The sequence below is a fragment of the Eumetopias jubatus genome, unplaced genomic scaffold (assembly GCF_037043125.1).
Source record: "Eumetopias jubatus isolate StellerSeaLion01/CBP00866 unplaced genomic scaffold, mEumJub1_p1.0 scaffold_11, whole genome shotgun sequence".
In the NCBI taxonomy this organism is placed as follows: Eukaryota; Metazoa; Chordata; class Mammalia; order Carnivora; family Otariidae; genus Eumetopias; species Eumetopias jubatus.
The window spans coordinates 69436934-69460353 of record NW_028274817.1 but is presented as its reverse complement, the minus strand read 5'-3'; the positions used below and the strand labels follow the sequence as shown (position 1 = coordinate 69460353).

The 23420-nt window shown below is 40.8% G+C and overlaps 1 protein-coding gene across 7 annotated transcripts in view; it reads left to right on the top strand.

The window, feature by feature from the left end:
• The window catches only part of TAF1 (TATA-box binding protein associated factor 1), a 72644-nt gene that overhangs the window by 21049 nt on the left and 28175 nt on the right, over window positions 1-23420 (top strand). For 5 of the 7 annotated variants that reach the window (XM_028095486.2, XM_028095483.2, XM_028095484.2 and 2 more), the window contains exons 21-32: window positions 44-219; window positions 827-1005; window positions 2460-2673; window positions 3134-3299; window positions 4429-4640; window positions 7399-7507; window positions 7727-7825; window positions 8349-8526; window positions 13187-13254; window positions 15251-15373; window positions 16124-16216; window positions 16300-16384. In XM_028095486.2, the coding sequence (XP_027951287.1) occupies window positions 44-219; window positions 827-1005; window positions 2460-2673; window positions 3134-3299; window positions 4429-4640; window positions 7399-7507; window positions 7727-7825; window positions 8349-8526; window positions 13187-13254; window positions 15251-15373; window positions 16124-16216; window positions 16300-16384 (1702 nt within the window). Of the gene's footprint in view, window positions 1-43; window positions 220-826; window positions 1006-2459; window positions 2674-3133; window positions 3300-4428; window positions 4641-7398; window positions 7508-7726; window positions 7826-8348; window positions 8527-13186; window positions 13255-15250; window positions 15374-16123; window positions 16217-16299; window positions 16385-16591; window positions 16767-23420 lie in introns of all 7 variants that reach the window. The other 2 variants (XR_003607785.2, XM_028095482.2) reach the window with 2 other exon arrangements.

The following is a 23420-nucleotide window of genomic DNA, read 5'->3' as shown; positions in this document are numbered from 1 at the left end:
TATACAGAAAATCTGTATGTGTTTGTGTCTGTCTCTCTCGTAGATTAAAAAGCTGTCCCGCTGGGAAGTGATTGACGTAGTCCGCACAATGTCCACAGAGCAGGCGCGCTCTGGAGAGGGGCCCATGAGTAAATTTGCCCGTGGGTCAAGGTTTTCTGTGGCTGAGCATCAAGAGCGTTACAAAGAGGAATGTCAGCGCATCTTTGACCTACAGAACAAGTGTGTTGCTTTAGTGCTGCAGAAAATCCAAGCTGTAAAGGGGAGGGGTCCCAGACACTATATTATAATGAAGAGGAGGTCACCTGATAGTGTGACTAGGTGGTCAGGTATCTGAGATTTCAGGGTGGTATTTGTTCACGATACTGCTAGAACACCTACTCCTTTCAGAGCAACTTGGCAAAGGTTTTGCATTGGCAAGAGGTACTCTAGGTTCCATGGCAACTTTTGTGGCCTACTTGGGCCTGGCAGTTACTACAGTGGTGATAGGGGACAGTGAGTTTTGTTTTATTTTGTTTTTTCCCCAGAAGGCTTACTTTGTGGGAGGATGGTAACGCTCTGTTAAAAATTACCAGTGTGCCGTTTTATTTCTCAGGCTTTCTCTATGAGTTCTGAAAGAGTTGCTGTGCTATTTCGAGTCGGGAAAAACTTCGTAAAGCTTTTCTGTTAAGGCCCCCATGTCTTAGTGGATTTTGGGTATTCCTTTTTAAGGTTGATTTCCCAATTTCCCACTGTTGCCTAAAAGTACATTTCTTCAGCTCTTCATACACTTTCATGTTTCCCCTCATCTTAATTTGTAACATCGTTACAAATTTTTTTCTCTGTTCAGAGTTTTGTCATCAACCGAAGTGTTATCAACTGACACAGACAGCAGCTCAGCTGAAGACAGTGACTTTGAAGAAATGGGAAAGAACATTGAGAACATGTTGCAGAATAAGAAAACCAGCTCTCAGCTGTCACGCGAGCGGGAGGAGCAGGAGCGGAAGGAACTACAGCGGATGCTACTGGGTGAGGGTAGTGGCTTCACAGACAAGAAAGAGAAGGATCGGAAAAGTGTAAATAACCGCAGACTAAGAACTGAGCCAAAGCTGGAGGCAGAAGAAGTAGGGGATAAGTATAGAAAAGCCTGTAGATGAGGTAGAGAGGTGACCACAAACTGGACTGGAGGTTTGTCTGGGGGGCCCAGATTGAAGAGATGCCGCCAACCCACTGCTGCCTCTGTCTGTATCGGGCCTGTCCAAGCCGGGGCTAGCAGTGCTGTACGTCAAGTGAGCTTTCTGGGCATTCGTCCTAGAGGCTAAGAGTTTTTAAAGCAGATTTCGTGGATAAATTTGAGGGGTTGTTCTTGAACCCTCTGAAATCATATGTAAGGTTCTGTGCAAACGTGCCTTTTCTGAGAAGATCCGTGACTTGCAGAAGATTACCAAAGGAGTCCTAGACCCTAAGTAGAGTTAAAAATCACCAGCCAAAATTTGCAGAAGTTGAGAGTGGGAATGATAAAGGCCTGAACTGGTTTGGGATATGGATATTGGGCATGAAAAGAGGTGAAAAAATCAAGGTGACCTTAAGATTTCACTCCGGGCTTGCCAGAAAGATGGTGGTACCATTGATTAAAGTAGTAAACTCCAGAGAAAGAAGCAGGTGTGAGAAGGGAAGGTGTAATGTGTGGAGTTTGAGGTCCCCCATGACACTTCCCAGTATAGATGTCAAGCAGGCAAACGAAAACTTGGATGTAGATACTATGAGAGGGAGAGTAAAGGCCGAAGATGGAAATTTAAATGACTGTCCTCACTCCCTGTAGTCCTTTTCTTTGTTTCCTGCTCTCTATAAAAGCCTTGTATAATTTTGTGTTCTGACTACTTTGTAAAGACGTGATAAAGCCTTTCCACCGGGGCGGTCCTAGACCAGCAGTATCCACATCATACGGGAGCTTGTTAGAAATGCAGATTCTCAGGCCTCACCATAAACCCTACTGAATTGGAATCTAGTGTCAGGTGATTCCTCTTCATTCATGTTCAGGTTTGGGATACATACTCTAGGCCCTAAGACTCTGGCTTGTTTCTGTGGTGCCCTTTTCCCCTTTGGTGCTTGGGTGCTTTTCTTTAATGTGACCATCAACTACTTGCTACTTAGACTTTTTTCTTCTGTTATTCAGAGGAATCAGGATATATCTGCTATTTTTCTGTCCCCTCTAACAAACATGTAGTTCTTTGAGTTCCTTTCAGAACTTCTCGTACTGAGAAAAATGGGAACAGTGGCAGTGGTAAAATGAAGTCAGGAAAGGACAAATCAGTGTATTTGCAGGCTGGTGGTGATGCTCATGCTTTCTGTAGAACCATACAATGCTTTCAGTAGAACCGTACTTTTGTGGCACGTTGAGCTTCGAGGTCTCCAGTCTACCTCAGGAAAACGACCGTTTGGGTGGTAGGGGGAATGTGTGGAAATCTTTTTCTGCCTTGCAGCAGCAGGTTCAGCAGCATCAGGAAACAATCACAGAGATGATGACACAGCTTCTGTGACTAGCCTTAACTCTTCTGCCACCGGCCGTTGTCTCAAGATTTATCGCACATTTCGAGATGAAGAGGGGAAAGAGTACGTTCGCTGTGAGACAGTCCGAAAGCCAGCTGTCATTGATGCCTATGTGCGCATACGGACCACAAAAGATGAGGAATTCATGTGAGTTTGACTCACCGCTTTCCAGTACGATGAGGATGATAAAAGTGGGGGGGGGGTGGGGATGAGGTAGGTGCTGGAGTTTGAGTGACAGGATTCTGTACGGTTGGAAGTTAGAAGTCTTTGTTGGTTGGGTGCCTTTAGGTCTTTGGGTTTGGTTAGAGTCAAATCACAGGGCAAGTTCCAAATCTCCAAAATAAAGGCATGTTTTCAGTTCCCCCTGGGTCCTTTGCCTTGTGGTTGGTTGGCAAAAATCTTAGGGATGACTCAGGACGTCTCATCCTGAGAGAGGTGCCGCTCTGCACATGGAAGGCTGATGAGTGGGGGAGATGGGAATGCAGGTAGCCCCTTTTATTTCTGTCCGGATGCATTACTTTAGTTCTGAGGTGTTTAGCTATCAGGACAGTCGTCTTGGTTTAGCTTTGCTTACGGTCCTGTGATATTTTTCCCCCTTGCTATTCAGTCGGAAGTTTGCCCTTTTTGATGAACAGCATCGGGAAGAGATGCGGAAGGAACGGCGGAGGATTCAAGAGCAACTTAGGCGGCTTAAGCGGAACCAGGAAAAGGAGAAGCTTAAGGGTCCTCCTGAGAAGAAGCCCAAAAAAATGAAGGAGCGTCCTGACCTAAAAGTAAATACAATGTGGCGTGCTCATAGCTAACAAGGCAAAGGAAGAAAGCATACCTCCGCCTTTAGCTTTTGGCATCTTCCCTAACTGGGAATGAGGGCAGTATTGTGGAAGGCTAGTTTGAATGGGTGTGGCTGCTCAGGTGTTATCCACTACTAGTGTGACTGGTAGCAACAACCTAATCTGGTGCCATTGGGTGTCATTTTATGCTTCATCCGTTGGAAATATTTCCTAGGGGTTGAGATAGGCTTGGTTGAGAGAGATGTTTTTTATGTGTACATTTGTGTGTGTGTGTGTGTGTGTGTGCGCGCATGTACCCATACACACATTTTTTAAAAATTGTACACGTTAAAAGAAGCAACAGGGAAGAAACTTACCAGCACAGGTTGCTTTCCATGACTTAGGTAGGATTCTAGATATTACTATACTGTGTAACTATCATGTACACCATAAAATGAGACCACTGCTGTGTAAAACGATAGCTGTCTCATAGTGGTGTTGGAGTAGGTGATACAATGCCTAGGAAGCACTTTATAAACTAAAGTTCTCAGCAAAAGTAAACCGTTGGTGACATGTACTGAGATCATTAATATTTTCACTTGATCTTAGCCAATAGCCGAGAAGCGATGAGATCATTAATATTTTCAAGGCTCTTTCTTACATATGATATTCTATAGATACGATACGGTGTTGAGCCCATTTTATAACTGACCTCACTTTCAGAGGTCAGTTGCAAAACAGACGGAGACTTGGTATTACTGAGCCCTTTCCTTGGGACTGGAAGTTTATACCCGTGCTGGCTGCCTGTGCTGCTGAACGCAGCCCTGGGCTTCCGACAGACTTTGTCCTGCATACTTAACATCTTCATACTCTACCACTTAGATCGGGGGTGGAAATCCTCTCCCTTTTCTTCCTCGCTTGATTTTTAAAAAATGTCCAGTGTCTGGATTGCATTTTATTTTTGATGTGTCATTTCCATTCAGGCTCTTTTGTCTAGTAGCTTCAGGTTGAAATGTGTGGAACAGTTCTGTTATGACAACAGTTCTGCACCTGCCTTGTATGTGTTTTGTAAAGCGGACATTAGGCCGCCTGTTTACCTCTGTCTGACACGTTGCTACTTTTCCTTTTGCAGCTGAAATGTGGGGCTTGTGGTGCCATTGGGCACATGAGGACAAACAAATTCTGCCCCCTCTACTATCAAACAAATGCTCCACCTTCCAACCCCGTTGCCATGACAGAGGAGCAGGAGGAGGAGTTAGAAAAGACGGTCATTCATAATGATAATGAAGAACTTATCAAGGTCGAAGGGACCAAGATTGTCCTGGGGAAACAGCTAATTGAGAGGTAAGGGATAGCAGGCGGGAAGTGCTGTGGAGAGATCTGCTGGAGGTCGATGATACAAAGGGTGGCACAGGTGGATGTGATGTGTTCTCTGAAGTGGAGCTCCAAGCACGGGAATGTTGATGGCTTTTCCTCAGTTGTTGTCAGCAATGACAGTTACAGTCTTTTGTCATAAAGCACTCCTCAGGCTCTTCCACTTGCCTCGGGCCATGCGACCTAACTTTTAACCAAATAAAGCCCCCCTTCCCAGGGTAGTTATGAAGCTAAACTGATAGACTATATAAACATGTAGTACGGTGCCTGGCACATGGTAGGTGCTCTTCCTGTTCTACTTCCGGGCACTCCTCACATTTGTTGAGTCCCTAATCTCAGTGTTCCGGTAATGGACCATCCCAGAAAGACCAAGGAGATGTAAACTATGCTTATCTGTGTCTTGCTAAACTATGTCTTGCTTTCAGGGAATTTCGTAGATAATCAAGTGGAGAAGTTTTTAAATTAAAAAACATTTCCCCCTAACTTGTGAGTTTGAAAATTGCAAACCTACAGAAAAGTTGAAAGGTTAATACAATATATCATTCCTCTACAGTCGCCAACTTAACATTCGTCACATTTGTTTCATCTTTATATGTCAAAAACTTTTTTTTTTTTTTTTGCTGAACTCTTGGGAAATAAGTTGGACGCATCTTGTTGTTTCACTCAGAAGTTCTTTACCACACATCGTCTAAGAATAAGGATAGAACAACATGATACTACCGTTACACCTAAGAAAATTAACATTAGTTCAGTAGTATCTAATATTTGGTTCCTACTTAAATTTCTCTGGTTATCTCAATGTCCTTTATGGCCTGCCCTACCCCCAATTCAGGATCCAGTCCCCATTCAGACATTAAGTATTTTGAGTGTCTCTTATTCCAGGACTGTTGTCTCCTCCTATGTTGGTTTTCATGGCATTGACTTATTTGAAGAGGCCAGGCCAATTGTCTCCATATTCTGGATTTGTCTGATTGTTATCTCATTGATTATGTTTACATTAAATGTCTTTGGCAAGATTACTACATAGGTGATATTATGTACTTAGTACACCACATCAAGAAGCACATAATGTCAGGTTTTCTCACTGTTTTGATCATCTTGTTTAAGTGGTGATCCCCAGAGCCCTCTATAATAAAGGTATGTTTTTCCCTTTGTAATTAGCATGTGGGTGAATATCATGTTCCCTAACAGTCTTTTTCTCAGTAATTGTAGCATCCATTGATGATCATTGCCTAACTCCGTTGTTACATCGGGGGTTGCAAAATAGTGGTTTTTCTAATGATAGCATTCTTTCTACATTAATTGGCATTCTGTAAAGAAGAGCTTTCCTTTCCTTTCTGTTTGAGTATTTCTATGGATTCTGAAATTCTTCCTTTTGTAAACTTAATGTAATATAATTTATTAACACTATTTGTAATTGTGATGCCCATATTGTCTTACATTTGACCTCTTAAAGCCAGATCCTGTGTCCTTTTGAAACAATCCTGTAAATCTTTGAGAACATCTTTGCTTTCTGACACAAGATATTGTAGGCTGTCTTTGAAATTTCCTTGTTCGAGACCTAGAATCAGCCATTTCTTCAAGGAGCCCTGGTTCCTTTTTTCGGGGAATGGCATTTAGAACCAAGATCTAGGTGTTAGGTATGCTCATTGCCACTGAGATGTCATTGCTTCTAGGCTTTTACTGGACAGAACTAGAAAATATACATTGTAAACCACACATCAAAACCTTCGTATCAAAACCTCCATTCAAATCATATCTACGGATTCTTCTTCCTCTTCCCCCAGTCATATCTGTATCCTTTCTCTGGTTCCCCACATTGATATGTTTATTTGTTTGCTCTGTCTGTACATTTGCTATGTACAGAATGGTTTGAGAATTATAATACCAATACCACTAACAACAAACCTATAAAGTAGATTCGAGATGTTTTCTGTAGTTTGCTGTCCTTAGACTATATGCCACTGCAGTTGTACGGTCAGGGTATTACATGCAAAATATATTTAAATTCTCTTTTGTCTAATTTTTAATCAATTTTATTTGTTTTGATCAATTTTGTTTCTTACTGAGGTAAAATTCGTAGATACCATTACGTAAGCTTCAGAGGTACAGTATCATAGATCGGTATTTATATACATTACAAAGTGATCACCACCGTAAGTCTAGTTACCATCCATCACCAGTTTGTTTTTGCTTCTCTTAGGTTTGGGGCTCTTTTTTCCATTCTTGATTTAATTTATCAATATCTGTAATAGTCATTATGTTTTGAGGCACATTAGAAAAGGAAAATTTAGTGTCTTGATCCCATACAAAGGAAAGGAAGAAGGTAAATGGGCTTTTAATGATTGAGGGAAACTCAAACTAGTTTTTTTTCAAACCGGTTTTTCATTTCTTCCTTGTTTGCATTGTAAGTTTAGCCTCGTAGCCCTTGAACCCTAAGGTAGAATGTTGGAGCTGGAAGGGTTCTTGAAATTCCGTTAGCCTAGTTCCTTTATCTTCCAAATAGGAAACTGAGGTGAAGTTGTGGCTTGCCTAGTTCTTTATTAATTTGGAGATCCTATGAGGCCTTGCCTGATCTGAGCCTTAGAATGTGGATGTCTGGCCTTTGGTTTAGCTTTTTCCTCCCCAGGCTCATGCTCAGGTACTTTGGACTTCTTCATTGTAATTGCTTTTTTTTCTGGGGACTAGAGATAGGGACTGCATGCTATGAAAGTGTTATTGATTACAGTGCAGATGAGGTTCGCAGAAAATCTCTGGTTCTCAAGTTCCCTAAACAGCAGCTTCCTCCCAAGAAGAAACGGCGAGTTGGAACCACTGTTCACTGTGACTACTTAAATGTGAGTATCTGCGTTGCTTCTTTCTGACCAGATGGGGTTCTCATTGATTCCTCCAGCCCTCTAACCCATGGCTGTGACACAGCCTTAGATTGTCCCTTTGGCCTTGCCCTGAAAATTATGTGTACTGTTCATGACAAGATTCCTAAGCTATAGCTAGAAAGTATCGTGTGTTTGTTTTTCTTATCTAAAGAAGCACTCTGATTTCTTGGTTCTCCCTAGAGACCTCATAAGTCCATCCACCGGCGCCGGACAGACCCAATGGTGACATTGTCCTCCATTTTGGAGTCTATCATCAATGACATGAGAGATCTTCCAAATGTGAGTTCGTCACATTCTTATCTACAGTAGCAATGGCAAAGCCCTTTGTTCTATCAGTGATTTCAGATCGAGGGCAATAGAGTATACTCATATGTACGTGGAACTCCTCTGATTCTTTGGGATGTAGGTTTTTGGGTTTTATTTATTTATTTATTTATTTATTTATTTATTTATTTATTTATTTTAAGATTTTGTTTATTTGTCAGAGAGAGAGAGAGCACAAGCAGGGGGAGCGGCAGGCAGAGGGAGAGGGAGTAGGGAGCCTGATGCAGGGCTCGATCCCAGGACCCCGGGATCATGACCTGAGCCGAAGGCAGATGCTAAACCATCTGAGCCACCCAGGCGCCCCTGTTTTATTTTTTTTAAATAGTTTAGTAGACACAACAGACCTACCTGCTTCATCTAGAAAGATGCCTTTGAGAGTTGATGGCCAGGTAGACAGAGGTAAGATGTGAGAGTCTTCGGGAATTGGCTCTGACAAGTGTTCTTTGCTCATGGATAGTGCTGTCTCTTGTTTGCACAGACCTACCCTTTCCATACTCCAGTCAATGCAAAGGTTGTAAAGGACTACTACAAAATCATCACTCGACCAATGGACTTACAAACACTCCGTGAAAATGTGCGCAAACGCCTCTACCCATCTCGGGAAGAGTTCAGAGAGCATTTGGAGCTAATCGTGAAAAATAGTGCAACCTATAATGGTAAGAATCACCTGTTCCTTCACTGCAAAGGTCACCTTTCAGATCCTTATTTGTCTCTTATTAGTCCCAAATTCAGACGAGATTGGACTGACTGAAAGGATCTACAGTGTATGAGTGCATTTTGGGCTTATGAAAATCAGATAGTGCACATTTTTGTCATTTAATGTTACTTCTTTTTAGTCCCACTTTTTAATGTATCCTCTGGAGAATTCGGAGTCTATCTGCTGAAACGAAACAGTTGCAGGGAGATTAGTGGGAGGAAGAAGTGGGCCTGATTAAATAGAAGGGAGAGACAGTGTGGATGGAACCTATGCAGAGTGTGTGCGCGTGACCATATTCGCTGTATGTGAATCTTTGATGTGATCTGCAGATTTGTTATAGGGGCTCTTACATGTTCACTTTGCTCCACATCTGGCAAGGGAGGGAGAAAGAAATCTGTGTTCTGTGTCTTAAAAGGGTGGGGGGACACAGTACAGCTTCTGCATGTCAGGGATCAAGGTTTCTGATCTCCACTTGTATCCTTGAGCACAGATTTCATGTGTAAGTGTGGGGATTAAGGGTACAGAGAGAGAATGAATCCCGGCCTTGCCACTTACTGATTAAGTTACCTTAGACAAGTTATCTTAGACAACCTCTCACAGCCTTCTCAGTTTTGTCATCTGTAAACGTGGCAGTACCTAGATTCCGAGACCTTTTATAGCAAGCCTGACCCACTTATCTAGTCTCCTATCCGATACCTGGCTCCCATACCTACTAGGGACTCCTGCCAGATTCAGCGTTGTATTTCGCAAAATATCCTATGCCATTTCTTCATGCCCTTTGCAGTCTTTGCCCTGTTTGGAATGCCTTTTGCTCCCTTCCAGTGGGAACATGCCCTGTGAATTTCCATTCGTATTTCCATACCAACTCATATCATCTCTTCATGAAGACTTATCCACACTGCCCAAAAGACCCATTTTTTTAATTTTCTGTTCTTCCTAGCAGAATTAAATGAACTTTTATGAGTCTTACTATGTTATATGTAATGATTTATGTATCTGAATCTCCCATCACTTTGTGACCTGGAGAGGCTGTTTTACTCATCTTTGTATTTTCAGGGCCTAGCAGAGTGCTACACACACACAAGGGAAGAACACATTTGTTAGGCTCGACTGTCATTCAAGTTACAAGGGTAAATACTTAAAAGATTGGAAGAGGAATGAGAAGGTGTTAAGAGTCAACTTCGAAAGTACAGAGCCGAGATACCTGTGGGTCGTTTAGGTGGAGATGTTAGAACAAAACGGAAAAGCTAAGTTATGACCTTGTCCCAGCCTTAAATCCTCCCCCCCCCCAGTCCTCCTTCTTCCTTATAGCCCTGGCTGATAACAGTAGCAGCAGTACTGCCGGTGGCTCCAAGTGTTTTAACTTTGCATTGTCTTCTTTATTTCACCGTAAGAAGTCTCTGAAATGGGTACTACTATAATCCTTGTTTTACAAATGAACAGATAAGCCTGTAGTGTTTAAATAACCTGACTGAGGTGGTCACACTGCTAAAAAGCAGCAGAGGTGTGAATCCATTCTCACCTCACAACCCTGAAGCGATCTTCTGCAGAAGGGCTAGCAACCTCCTAATTGATGGATCAAGTGGCCACATTCCAGAAATCCCTGTTTACTTAAACAACTTCATTGAGATCTAATTCACATACTGTACAATGCACACATTTAAAGTGGTCAGTCTTAATGTGTATTACCCATGTGGGAGCATGTATCGGTATTTCATTTCCTTTTTATCGTCACATAATACTCCACTGTATAGATACACCCCATTTTTAAAACGTGTTGATCGGTTTGTAGACATCTGCGTTATTTGTACTTTTTGGTTAGTACAGGTGATGGCTGCTGTGAATTGTGGATAAGCTTTTGTGTGGACATTTGTTTTCATTTCTCTTGGATATATACCTAGGGGTGGAATTGCTGGTAACACATGGTATACATTTAACTTTTTTGAGAAACTATCAAATTGTTTTCCAGAGCAGCTGCAGTGTTTTTAATCCTATCAGCAGTGTGTAAGGGTTCTAATTTCTCCACATACTTGTCAACACTTGTGTTATTGTCCATCTTTTTTTTCTAGCCACCTTGGTGGAGGTGAAGTGGTATTGTGGTTTTGATCTGCATTTCCCTGGTGTTCCAGGGAATGGTGTTGAGCATCTTTTTGCCCCAGTTTTACTGAGATAGAATTGATACACAGCACTGTAGAAGTTTAAGGGGTACAGCATAAGGGTTTGGCTTACTGTAGTGTGAAATGATTACCGCAGTCATTTTAATAAGCATCTATCATCTCATATAGACACAATAAGAAGAAAAAGAAAAAAAATTTCTTCCTTGTGATGAAAACTCTTAGGATTAACTCTCAGTAGCTTGACTGTCTATCATCCAGCAGTGTTAACTGTCATCCTCCTGCTGTACAAGTACTCACTTCTCTCATAATTGCAAGTTTCTACCTTGTGACCACCTTCCTCCGATTTCCCCCTGCCTCTGGTAACCATAAGTCTGATCTCCTTTTTTTTCTACGAGTTTGGTTTTGTTTTGTTTGTTTGTTTGTTTTTAAAGATTCTCCGCATAAGTGAGATCATACAATTTTTGTCTTTGATGTTGAACATCTTTGCATCTTCTTAGAAGTCTCTCGAACTCCAGGGTGTTTGACACTATGGACCACTTGTAGCTCCTCGATAATCTCTTCTCTCTTTTCTAGGAGTACTTTCTCTAATGATTTCCTATCTTTTTCATTCTCATGACTTCAGCTACCCTATATCCACTGATATCACTGTCTCCAGCCCCTACTTCTCTTCGGAACTCCATACTCATGTTTCCAGTTGCCTGCCAGACATGTCCATTTTTCAGTGCCCTACTGGCAACTCTTTATCTGGTTGCCGTATTTAGACTGATGATATTACCATCTGGAAATGATGGCTGTCATTGGTTCCACCCTCTCTTCCCCACATTCATAGATTACTAAGTCCCATAAATTGTACCCTCTACAATTTGCTGGAACACATCTCCTTCCTTTCAGTCATTGCTGCTTTCTTCATTGAAGCCCTTGTCCTTTCTTGTTGGACCCCTTGCAACAGCTTCCAAACTTTCCCTTTGCTGCTTGCCTTAATTCTTCACACTGTGATAGGGTAATTGTTTCCAAAACACAAATTTGAAAAATTTTTCCAGCATAAAATCCTTAGTGGCTTTCTATCACCTATGAGACCTTTATAATGTAGCCCTGCTGCCTTTCCAAGTTCCATTTCCTGTTTCTCCTCCACACATACCTGTGTTGCAGTTGTACCAAACTGCTTGTGGTTCTTGTGAAATGTGGTGCCTCGCGTTTCTGTTTATTTCCTTACTTTTGTATCTTTGTATACTTTTTCTTCCCTCTGGAATGTCTTTCTACCCTATTGTCTACCTGATGGACCTCTACTCTTCATTAATGACACTACTCAAATGTCAGTCACAGCAAGCCTTCCCTGCTTCCCAGTATGCAGATTTAATTGTTGTAAAAACAGCTTACAACATGTTTCATATGCAGCCCTACCATATTTCCTAGCAACCAGTGTATCCCTCTGTTTGCACTATACTCAGTTTTTTAAAACTTCATTATGGAACTTGTTCGGTATGTACAGAAGTAGAGAGAATAAACCTCGGCACACCTATTCATCTAGTTCAACAATTACCCTCATGGCTGATTCTTTGCTTATTGTTTAGTCTGTATTTCCAGACATCATATCATTTCATCCATAAATACTTCAAGCACCCATATTCTGTCTTGGCAATGATTTATTTTCATGTCATTTTCTTTGACCCAAGAGCTAAGGTAGGAATTATGTCTTATTTTCTTCTTCTTCTCATCATTGAACACATCACAGACCATCATTAATCATTCGTTGAATGAATAAACAAATGAATGCTGAATTAATTGATTGAGAATAGAGTTGAGATTTGGGGTCTGGGGAATAGTTATATGAATGGATAGACAGAGGAAGATAGTCAAGCAAAGGATACTGAAAGGAAATAGAATACTGTCTAGATGAAAATGTTTTAACTATCCCTATAATGAGCTTAAATCAGGGCAGCCATAAGTGGGGACTGTAGGAAATAGTGTGAGGATTTTCTGAAGCTCCCATTATGGATTTCAAGGAAACTAAATAGTCTGAGATGGGATGGAGAGTCTTTTATGACAAAGGCTTTGGATTAGCCATATGTTGGGAGGACATCACAAACCATGAGTTGTGTAAAGAAAAATTGCAATCACAAATTTTATATGCTAAGTATGGCGAGATTATAAATCATGCCTTCATCTCCTCAGCCATCCTTAAACAAATTGTCATTCCCCATCCATGGTATTATTACTTTCAAGGTATTAAAGGCAGGAGTATCAATAGTAGTACTGTGAGATATATATAAATAAGGAAGAGACTTAAAATTAGTTTTTTCATCCATCCTGTATATCTGCCATGTTGTTAGCACTGAAAAATGGAGATAAGACTGGTATATCTATCTAATCTAGCAGCTAGGCTGGTGTCTGGCACCATATTAGGTGTTTAAGTAAATGTATTAAAAGTCTAGAAGAGGTATTGGCAGCTCTCGTCTCCCATTTTTAGTGGTCTCATCTCTTACTGTTCCTCTATAAATTTAGGTCCAAAGCACTCATTGACCCAGATCTCTCAATCCATGCTGGATCTCTGTGATGAAAAACTCAAAGAGGTAAGATATTTAAAATGAGAGAAAGGCAGGGGCGACTGGCTGGCTCAGTCAGAAGAGTATGCAACTCTTGATCCCGGGGTTGTGAGTTTGAGCCCCATGTTTGGTGTAGAGATTACTTAAATAAATAAACATTTAAAAATGAATAAATAAAATGAGAAAAAGGCATGGAATTTGAGGGGAGCTGGTAGCAGGGTTGAGGAAGGAGGGACTGTAACAGAAAGAAGAGTAGAGAAATGTAGGAGTAGCAGATCTTTAGTGTGTTAGAGACTGGAAGGGACCTTTGAAATCTCATAATCCAATTTTTTCTTTTATAGATGGAAAAACTGAGATCCGTAGAAGAAAATTACTTGCCCTGGGCATCATGGTTATTAAGGAGTGTGGCTAGGATTGAAATCTAGAACCCACATAACTTTAGAAAGGGTCAAGAAAAGTGAATTTCCAAGAAGTCAGCTAGAGCTAAGAGACTCTGTTTTGGCAGAGAGGAATTTTAATTTTTAAAAGATTTACTTTGGAGAGGGAGTGGGGAGAGGGAGAGAGAGAGAATCTTAAGCCCAGCACGGAGCCTGACATGGGGCTGGATCTCACAACCATGAGATCATGACCTGAGCTGAAATCAAGAGTTGGACGCTTAACCGACTGACTGAGCCACCCAGGCGCCCCTAAAAGATTTTCTATATTCCATTTTTTTTTAAGATTTTATTTATTCAGGGCGCCTGGGTGGCTCAGTCGTTAAGCGTCTGCCTTCGGCTCAGGTCATGATCCCAGGGTCCTGGGATCGAGTCCCACATCGGGCTCCCTGCTCAGCGGGAAGCCTGCTTCTCCCTCTCCCACTCCCCCTGCTTGTATTCCTGCTCTCGCTGTCTCTCTCTCTCAAATAAATAAATAAAATCTTTAAAAAAAAAATAATTAAAAAAAAAAGATTTTATTTATTCATTTATTTCAGAGGGGGGAGGAGCAGAGGGAAAGGGACAAGCAGACTCTGTGCCAAGCATGGAGCCTGACATTGGGCTCGATCTCAGGACCCTGAGATCGTGACCTGAGCCAAAATCAAGAGTCAGATGCTTAACAGACTGAGCCACCCAGGCACCCCTATGTTCCATTTTCTTACCAAAAAAATGGTACCTTACAAACTTAGAAAAAATGGAAGTATGATGATGATGTTAATAATAGACATTTCATAAAAGAGGATAATCAGATGGCTGATAAACATGGAAAGATTCCTCAACTTGATCATTGGGGAAATGCAAATTTAAACCATGTTGAGATACTACTATGTGCCCACCAGAAAGGCTAAAATCTAAAAAGACTAAAAAATAATTTAAAAAACTGGTAGTACTAAGTATTTGTGAGGATATGGAGCAATTGGAACACAAACTTATTCCTAGTATAGTCTGAAATGAATTTTTTTTTTAAAGATTTATTTATTAGAGAGAGTACAAGCAGGGGGAGCGGCAGGCAGAGGCAGAGGGAGAAGCAGACTCCCCGCTGAACAGGGAGCCCAATGCGGGGCTCGATCCCAGGACCCTGGGATCATGACCTGAGCTGAAGACAGACGCTTAACCGACTGAACCACCCAGGCACCCCTGAAACAAATTTATTGGGTTACATTCCGTTATGTAAAAGTCACTAATCAACAATATGTTGTGTTTTCAGCAATAGTTTACAGCAAAAACCATGTAAAATTAAAACCTAACTTGGTAAAGATGTTTTTGTTGTGGGAGCTAAGTTATCAATTCCCGGGGATGTATATTTTTGGTGATCTACAAGAATAGAAGGTAGAATACCTAAAGGAGTGGTTGGTACATCCCTTTCGATCCTTTAACGAGAATATCATTTCTCTTATTTGGACTTTTGCCTAGAACTGAAGTTGAGAATTCAAAGTTAGACTTTTTTGGGCAAGGGCAGTAGACAACTGAACCGCAAATTATCCATAAGTTTCTGTGGTGATTACACCTCAGGGAAACCTCTGTTTTTCCTTTGCTTTGTTTCATATCAGAAAGAAGATAAATTGGCTCGTTTAGAGAAAGCTATCAACCCCTTGCTGGATGATGATGACCAAGTAGCATTTTCTTTCATTCTGGACAACATTGTCACCCAAAAAATGATGGCAGTTCCAGATGTAAGTAGTCTCTGTGCTAAATATTGTGAAGATAGTATAGGGGAAGGGAAGGACAGTAAGATGTGCATGTGTATGTATGCTGGGGAGTCTGGGGGGTAGTGTTCGTAAATTCAAACCGGTATATAATTTAAAAAACTGACCTTTTTGCCGTAAGAGTGTTTGATCGTTCAAATCAGAGGCCAGGAACCTGTGGATATAGAACGATTTCTTTCTTCCTGTTGTTGAAAGCTCCTGAATAGCCCTGGAAAGAAATTAGGATGCCAGCTAATGGGAGGCTTTGGATTGAGAGGTGCTTCTTGACAAATGGCAGTTTATTTAATTATCCGGTGTTTGTTGTCTTTTTGATTTTTTTTTTTTTTTTTTTTTTTTGGTCTTTTACAACTGTATGGCAGGGCTACCAGATTGACTATGTATCATGTTTTGGTAGTGATTCTTCCTTAGGAATGCTGAACTGAATTTCCTTTTGTGTTGTAGGCATATGTTATGTATGTGTTAATGCTATAAAACTTTTCTGGATGGGACTGGGGAATAAGAAGTTTTAATTGTGTGTATAGAGCAGGGTTTTTTCCTTAAAGGAATCCATGAAACCTCTTAAGTTATAGACAAAATCTTGTGTGATTATGTGTCTCTGGGAAAAGGGGTTCATAGCTTTTGTTGGAACCTTAGGAATATTTGTGACCCAATGAAGGTTGAGAATCTCCAGTATAAAGAATGGTTTCCATTTAATTTCTCATGTTTTCTGTTTTCTAGTCTTGGCCATTTCATCACCCAGTTAATAAGAAGTTTGTTCCAGATTATTACAAAGTGATTGTCAGTCCAATGGATTTAGAGACTATACGTAAGGTGAGTGATTTGATCTAAAATGTCTTTTTGGAAGCCAGTAAATTTGTACATGTATCTGAGTCCCCTGGTTCTTTTAATCACAGAATATCTCCAAGCACAAGTACCAGAGTCGGGAGAGCTTTCTAGATGATGTCAACCTTATTCTGGCCAACAGTGTTAAGTATAATGGTGGGTATTTCTCCTTTTTTTTCCTTTCTATCATTCTGTTCATCCAGTTTTAGTTAGCATTATTAAAATTCAATTGTATGAAGTAGCCTTGAACAGTACTCTGCCTTTTTTTTTTTTAAGCGGGCACATATTTTAGTGTGTTTTGTAAAGTTTGCTCATAACTTTTAATGATGAAAAAGCAATGTACGTTAATTTTTTATACTTTAGAAAGCACAGAAAAATGAGAAGAGAATAAAAATCAAATGGATATTACTTTGGGCTTTGAGCCATCGCTGCTTTCCGTGAGATGTGAAAATTCACCTGTGCTCCAGGCCCTTAGATGGAGCTTAAGGAAATGTGTGACTATAGACCACAGTGAGCTTCCTCAGAGCATGGAGTTTTGGTCAGTACCTGAACCGATAATATATGCTAAGCTAGTTACTTAACTTCTGTGCTAACTACTTAATCTGTTGGTCGGAAAGACATAGTCACTCTGCCCACGTAATTCACAATCCAGTTGATGGAGAGAGGCTGTTAAAATACAGCTTGACAAGGGCTGTTATTAGAAGGATGTACAAAGTGCACTAGAGGAGAAAAAGGAGCACCTTCACCTAAAGGGTAGGGAAGGCTTCACAAATAAGCTAATAAAGATCAGTTTTGAGTGACTCACTTGTTAAGTAAACATTGAGCACCTAATGTATGCTGGCTCTGATAGATGCTACGAATATAAAATCAACTTAGATATTATTCCTGCTCCCAGATTGGTTGTAGTTTATTTAGGGAAACAGAAAAGAAAATTTACAGAAGTTAAATACTATGCTAGATGTGCGCACAGAGTGCCAGAGGGACACAGAGGCTATTTAAATCCGAGCGAAATTAGAGGCAACTTTCTGGAAGAGAGTTATCTTAAGCTGAGTTCTAAAGGAATAGGGGAGTTTGCTAGGCAAAGAATATGGAGGAGAAAACATTCTAGGCGGAGAAGAGCGAGTGGTATGTGAAGATACAGAGGCCTGAAATGACATTAAAGGCTTGAGAAACAAGTTGTTGGGGTTGCAGTTATGTGTACATCTTGGTGAGTGACTGGTTATATGTAGAAGTCTCTAGGAGTCAAGTCCTAGAGACCCTTGTGTGTGCCCTGGGTCATATTTAAGAGATCTATTTTCTCCTAAGTGGAAAGACATTGAGGAATTAAGCAGTGAACTGGTGATCTCATATAATTCCTTAAGTAGAACAGAAGAGGGAGCTAAGGGCATTTGAGAGAATTGCCTAGCATACTGAGGTCTCAACTAAAAAATCCACATGGTTGTGTGACTTCTGCGGCAGTATTCAGCAGCCCGACTAGTGTGGCTGTACATTTGCTAGATAGAGGGACAGAGAATTTGGAGGGAGGAGGTGAAGGAAGGGACAGCCAGAAAGACAGATGAGGAAATGGGCATCAAGAAGAGAATGTGTAATGCCACGGAGGAATGAAAGAACAGGGCAAGTTCAGAGAATGATATTTGACTAGAATTTACATATATCATTAAGGGGAGGTGGTAGGAGATGAGCCTTCCATTTTTCTTTCATCTGAGTTGGTTTAAAAGAATCTGCTTTCTCCCTTGTGCTCTTCTTATTGCTCATCGGAAATTAGAGAGTGGAAATGCCCTTTGTCAGGTCAGTTATCTCTCCAGTATTGTCTCCTGAAAACACTTAAAGCTGATCAGCCAGAATTCTGGTAAAGGAAATGTTGAGAGGCTCACAGGTGTCCAAAAATGATTTTAACAAGTGATAAAGCAGGAGTGTTACAGAAAGCCTGCTTGGCCTTGGTGATGGCTGGCTTAAGATATTAAAAGATATAGATTTAAAAGGAGCTAATATAAGGCAATAAGAAAAACCCAGAAGATGCTAAATGAAAAATGAGCAAAGGGCAGACAGGCAAATCACAGAAGACCAAAATTTAAATAGCTAACGAACAAATATTCAGTTGCACCCAGTAATCAAAGACATGCGAATTGAAACAAAGAGGTACCTTATTTCCCACCCATTAGACGAATTCAATTTTTTTTTTTTTTAATGGAAGTATTCAATGCTTGTGCTCCCACATATTGCTGTGGGCAGTATAAACTTATAAGACATTTCTGGAAAGCTCTTTGGCACCATTGAGAGACTTAGAAATAGTTAAATGAACAGGATTTATAATCAAGTAGGCTTGAATTTGAATATTGGCCCCACCACTTAATAGCAATGTGACTTTGGGCAGGTAACTTAGCCTTTGCTTTCCCATCTGTAAAATGGGAATAATAATAGGACCCTCCTCATAGGGCTATTGTGAGGATTAAGTAAAATAATGCACATTAAGTGTTTAATATATGTGCATGGTATATACAACATGGTAGAATAATCTGCCCTAATCAGAGGTGTAGACAAAGATATTCATGATAATGTAATTTATATTAATGAGAACCTGAATGGTTAATGTAGAGGGAATGATTAGTTATTGTGCCATCTGTATGATCGATTATTATATAAAGATCGAGCACTTTTTAAAAAAAAAACGACAAAAGTATTAATGTTAAGTGAGAAAAGCAGAACACAAAACAATTGATCCGTTACACATTTTAAAAAAAGACGTGTAGGCATAGAAAAAACTGGAAAGAAACACATCAATGTGATAATAAAATAGTGGTTATTTCTGAGATGTAGGGTTAGGATTTTCTTTGTTTTCATCTTTTGTGTGTTTTCCAAGTTTCTTGCTAGTATGAGAGGCAGGAAGCTCTTCCTAGAGGTTTTTGGAATTTTGAAGGATGATGATTATAGTAGCTAATTCTATATTCAGTACCTTCGTTGCCAAGCCGAGTAGTAAAGTAGAGAAGGGTGGGGAAGAAGTTCCAGGCAGAGAGCACAAACAAAAGTAGGTGAGAGTGCCTTGGATTGGGAAGTGCAAATAGTTGGTTTGGCTAGGATGAAGAGTGGGGGCTACTTTGGTGGTAAGAGATGAATTTTTCAAGGTACATGGGATAGATCTCAAAAGGCCTAGTATGTCACACTAAGCCTTTAAAAGGAAAGAGGATCGTATCAGGTATTTTAGTAAGGTCATTCTGGAAGCTATCTAAAGGATAGATAGGAGGGGAATTAGATACAGAGACCAATAGAGAAACTGTTGACAGTTGTCCAAGTTAAAAGTACTGAGGGCTTGGGGCGCCTGGGTGGCTCAGCTGGTTAAGCGTCTGCCTTCAGCTCAGGATCCTGTGATCTAGCCCCGCGTCGGGCTCCCTGCTCATTGGGGAGTCTGCATCTCCCTCTCCCTCTGCCCCTCCTCTCTGCTTGTGCTCTCTCTCTCAAATGAATAAATAAAATCTTTAAAAAAAAATACCGAGGGCTTGAGCCAAGGTTAAGTAGCAATAAGAATAGAAAGATGGGGACAGATTGTAGAGATACTGTGGAGGTAGAATTGATATTTTCGTAAGTGGTTGGCGGTTGGGGGTGTTGGGTCAAGGGTGGGGACAAATCAGGATGATGCAAAGTACTCATGCTCTTGGGTGAAAACATAAATGGGTATAAACTTTCTAAAGGACTGTAAATGTTCATTACTTTTGATCAGTTTCACCTCTGGGGAATACTCCACATACGTGTATAAAGGCATGTGTACAAATATACATGTTTATAATTGCAACGTCATACAGTTGACCCTTGAACAACGTGGGTTTGAACTGTGCAGGTCCATTTATACACAGATTTTTTACAGTAGAGTACTGTAAATGTATTTTCTCTTCCTTACAACTTTAATAGCATTTTCTTTTCTCTACAGTATATAATATAATATCCAAAATATGTGTAAATTGATTATTAATGTTATCAGTAAGGCTTCTGGTCAACAGAGTAGGATCTTTATTGATAGTTAAGTCTTTGGGGAGTCAGAAGTTATAAGTGGATTTTTTATTGCACAGGGTGTTGGTGCCCCTAACCCCTGTGTTCAAGAGTCAACTGTAATTGCAAGAACATGGGAGCACTTTGAATATCCAATATCCAACAGTAGGAAACCAGTTAAATAAATTATGGTACCTATATATGATGGAGTACTACTTAGCTGTCAGAATGGTAATTAGGTAACAAATAAGGTATATTTGTATATGCTGATACGAAAATGTGTTCAAGATGTATTGTTGAAAAATAGATTACTCGACAGTATGTACAGAAGGGGTTGCAAACTCAGATCTTACAAAGGCCAGATAGGTATGAGTGAAATGGGCACAATAGGGACTGATGAACTGGAGAGCACATACCCATCTAAAGGAATCAGTCACTATTTAGCTCATTTGTTGCCATAGAATAGAATTACTAAAAGGAGAGATGAAGGATAATTTTCACTTGGTACTTGTTTGTGCCTCAGTGTTTGAATTTTTTTTTAATTGAGCACACAATGCTTTCATAATTTAAAAAAATTCCACTTTTGGAAGGATGGATAGATTAGATGACCTCCAGAATTTTGACTTGGGTAACTGGTGGTGCCATTGACTAATATAGGAAATAGACGAGGAGTGGTTTTTGGGAGAAAAAGTGGTCAGGTTCAGTTTGGGCTGTGTTGTATTGAGCCAAGTGAAGGCTTAGTAGATAGTTGGCTATATACATGTCCTAAGCTCAGAAGAGAAGTCATTACTGTAAATATGGATATTTTTTGGGCGCCTGGGTGGCTCAGTTGGTTAGGCAACTGCCTTCGGCTCAGGTCATGGTCCTGGAGTCCCGGGATCGAGTCCCACATTGGGCTCCCTGCTCAGCGGGGAGTCTGCTTCTCCCTCTGACCCTCTTCGCTCTTGTGCTCTCTCTCTCTCATTCTCTCTCTCTCAAATAAAAAAAAAATCTTAAAAAAAAAATAAATACGGATATTTTTTCAGATCATCAGCATATAAAAGTAGAAGTAGATGAGCTCAAATAGGGACTAGGGGTATATTCTTTGAACCCCCGATGCTGTATGTAAAATATGGTTGTATATTTTTCCAGGTAGAAAGACCATAGTTTTATCAGATTACTAAAGTTGTATGTAACCCAAAAAAGTGAAGACCCACTGTTTAGTTGAGAGAGAGTGTAGGAGGAGAATAGACTTGACAAATTCCAACATTTAAGGGATCAGGTGGAGAATACTGAGGAGTGGCCAGAATGAAAGAAGGAAAAACGGAAGAGAGTAAGACCCGGATACCAAGAGAAGAGGAAGATGGCCAACAGGTCAAGTGCTACATAGAAAACCAGAGAGAATGGTTGTTAGAAGAGCTGTTGCAGTGAGGTGGTTAGACTCGAAAGCCAGATTGCAGGGGCGCCTGGGTGGCTCAGTCACTGAAGTGTCCGACTCTTGATTTTGGCTCAGGTCATGATCTCAGGGTCATGGGATCAAGTCCCATATCGGGCTCCGCACTCAGTGTGGAGTCTGCTTGTCCCTCTCCCTCTGCTCCTCCCCCAGCTCACACTCTCTTCTCTCACATCAATCAATCAGTCAATCAATCAATCTTCAAAAGCCAGACTGCAGAGGATATGAATGAATGGAAATTAGAAACTGAAATTTGTGAAGGGAAGGAGGAAAACTGTAATCAACATATGGAAAGAGATGAAGGCATTTGGACAGGGGACCTTTTTTTAGGTGAAAGAAGAGAAAATTCAGGTTATGAGGTGAGGTCCTTATGGAAGGTGGGAAGATAGACACTGAGAAAGTTTCTGTCCGGTAGCCTCTTATTTTCTCTCCAAAGTAGGAAATAGAGAGTCTTCTGCTGACAGTGGGTAAGGTGGTGGGAGAAGGAATTTGAAGAGAAATGCTGATAAGGGTTTGAATTATCTGTTGTAAGAAATTTGAAAAGTAGCTGACTAGGGACATTTCAGAACTGTTGAGAAGCCTTTGAGGGTCCAGCTGATGTTGGAGACCATTTTTTTTAGCACCATCAATTGGCACAGTTGTTTAATTGTGAGGGAACTAAGAAAGCAGATGATAGAATTGATTCAGGATTGGGATCTTGTTTTCTGGGTGTGTTGGAAAGATTGGGAATTGAAGATGTCAGCAAGGAAAAAAAAAAAGGTTGAAGTTTGAGCTTCTTAAATTTTGTCACCAAAGAACCCTTTATAGCAGAGGATTCTAACTACATAGTCTCTGGTTTTGGGGATATCCCAAAGCAGCTCTACAAAGGCTTGAAATTTCTTGGCAATTTGTGTGTGTGTTTTTTGTTTGTTTTTTTTTTTTTTGTAAGATTGATTGATTTGTCAGAGAGAGGGAGAGCGCACATAAGCAGGGGGAGTGGCAGGCAGAGGGAGAAGCAGGCTCCCCACTGAGCAAGGAGCCCGATGTGGGACTTGATCCCAGGACACTGGGATCGTGACCTGAGCCAAAGGCAGATGCTTAACCAACTGAGCCACCCAGGCGTCCCTGGTAATTCGTGTTTTGTTTGTTTTTTTTTAAAGATTTTATTTATGTGAGAGAAAGAGCATGAGAGGTGGGAGGGTCAGAGGGAGAAGCAGACTCCCTGCTGAGCAGGGAGCCTGATGTGGGACTCGATCCTGGGACCCCAGGATCATGACCTGAGCAGAAGGCAGTCACTTAACCACCTGAGCCACCCAGGCGCCTGTAATTCGTGTTTTATCTTTGAAAGTTAATCAGGGTTTGCATTTGACTTATCTTTGCTTTCACACACTTCACATTTCTTACCAAATTATTTTCGTTTTTAAAAAAGATTTATTTATTTGAGAGAGGGAGACAGAGCATGAGCTGGGGGAGAGGCAGAGGGAGAGGCACAAGCAGACTCCCCACTCAGTGGGGAGCCCGACATGGGGCTTGATCCCAGGACCCTGAGATCATGACCTGAGCCAAAATCAAGAGTCGGATGCTTAATTGAGCCACCCAGGTGCCCCCAAATTATTTTATATCCTCCCCCAACCTCCATCTTCAAATACAATTGCTAATTGAAGGGAGATGTACCACACTATACATACATTACCTTTCTTTTTAAAGCATGGGAGCTGATGAGGGACGAAACGAAAGCCAAGAGAGGCTTGATAGATTGGGAAATAGGAATTAATGGGCTTATAGGCTTGTAAGTTTCCT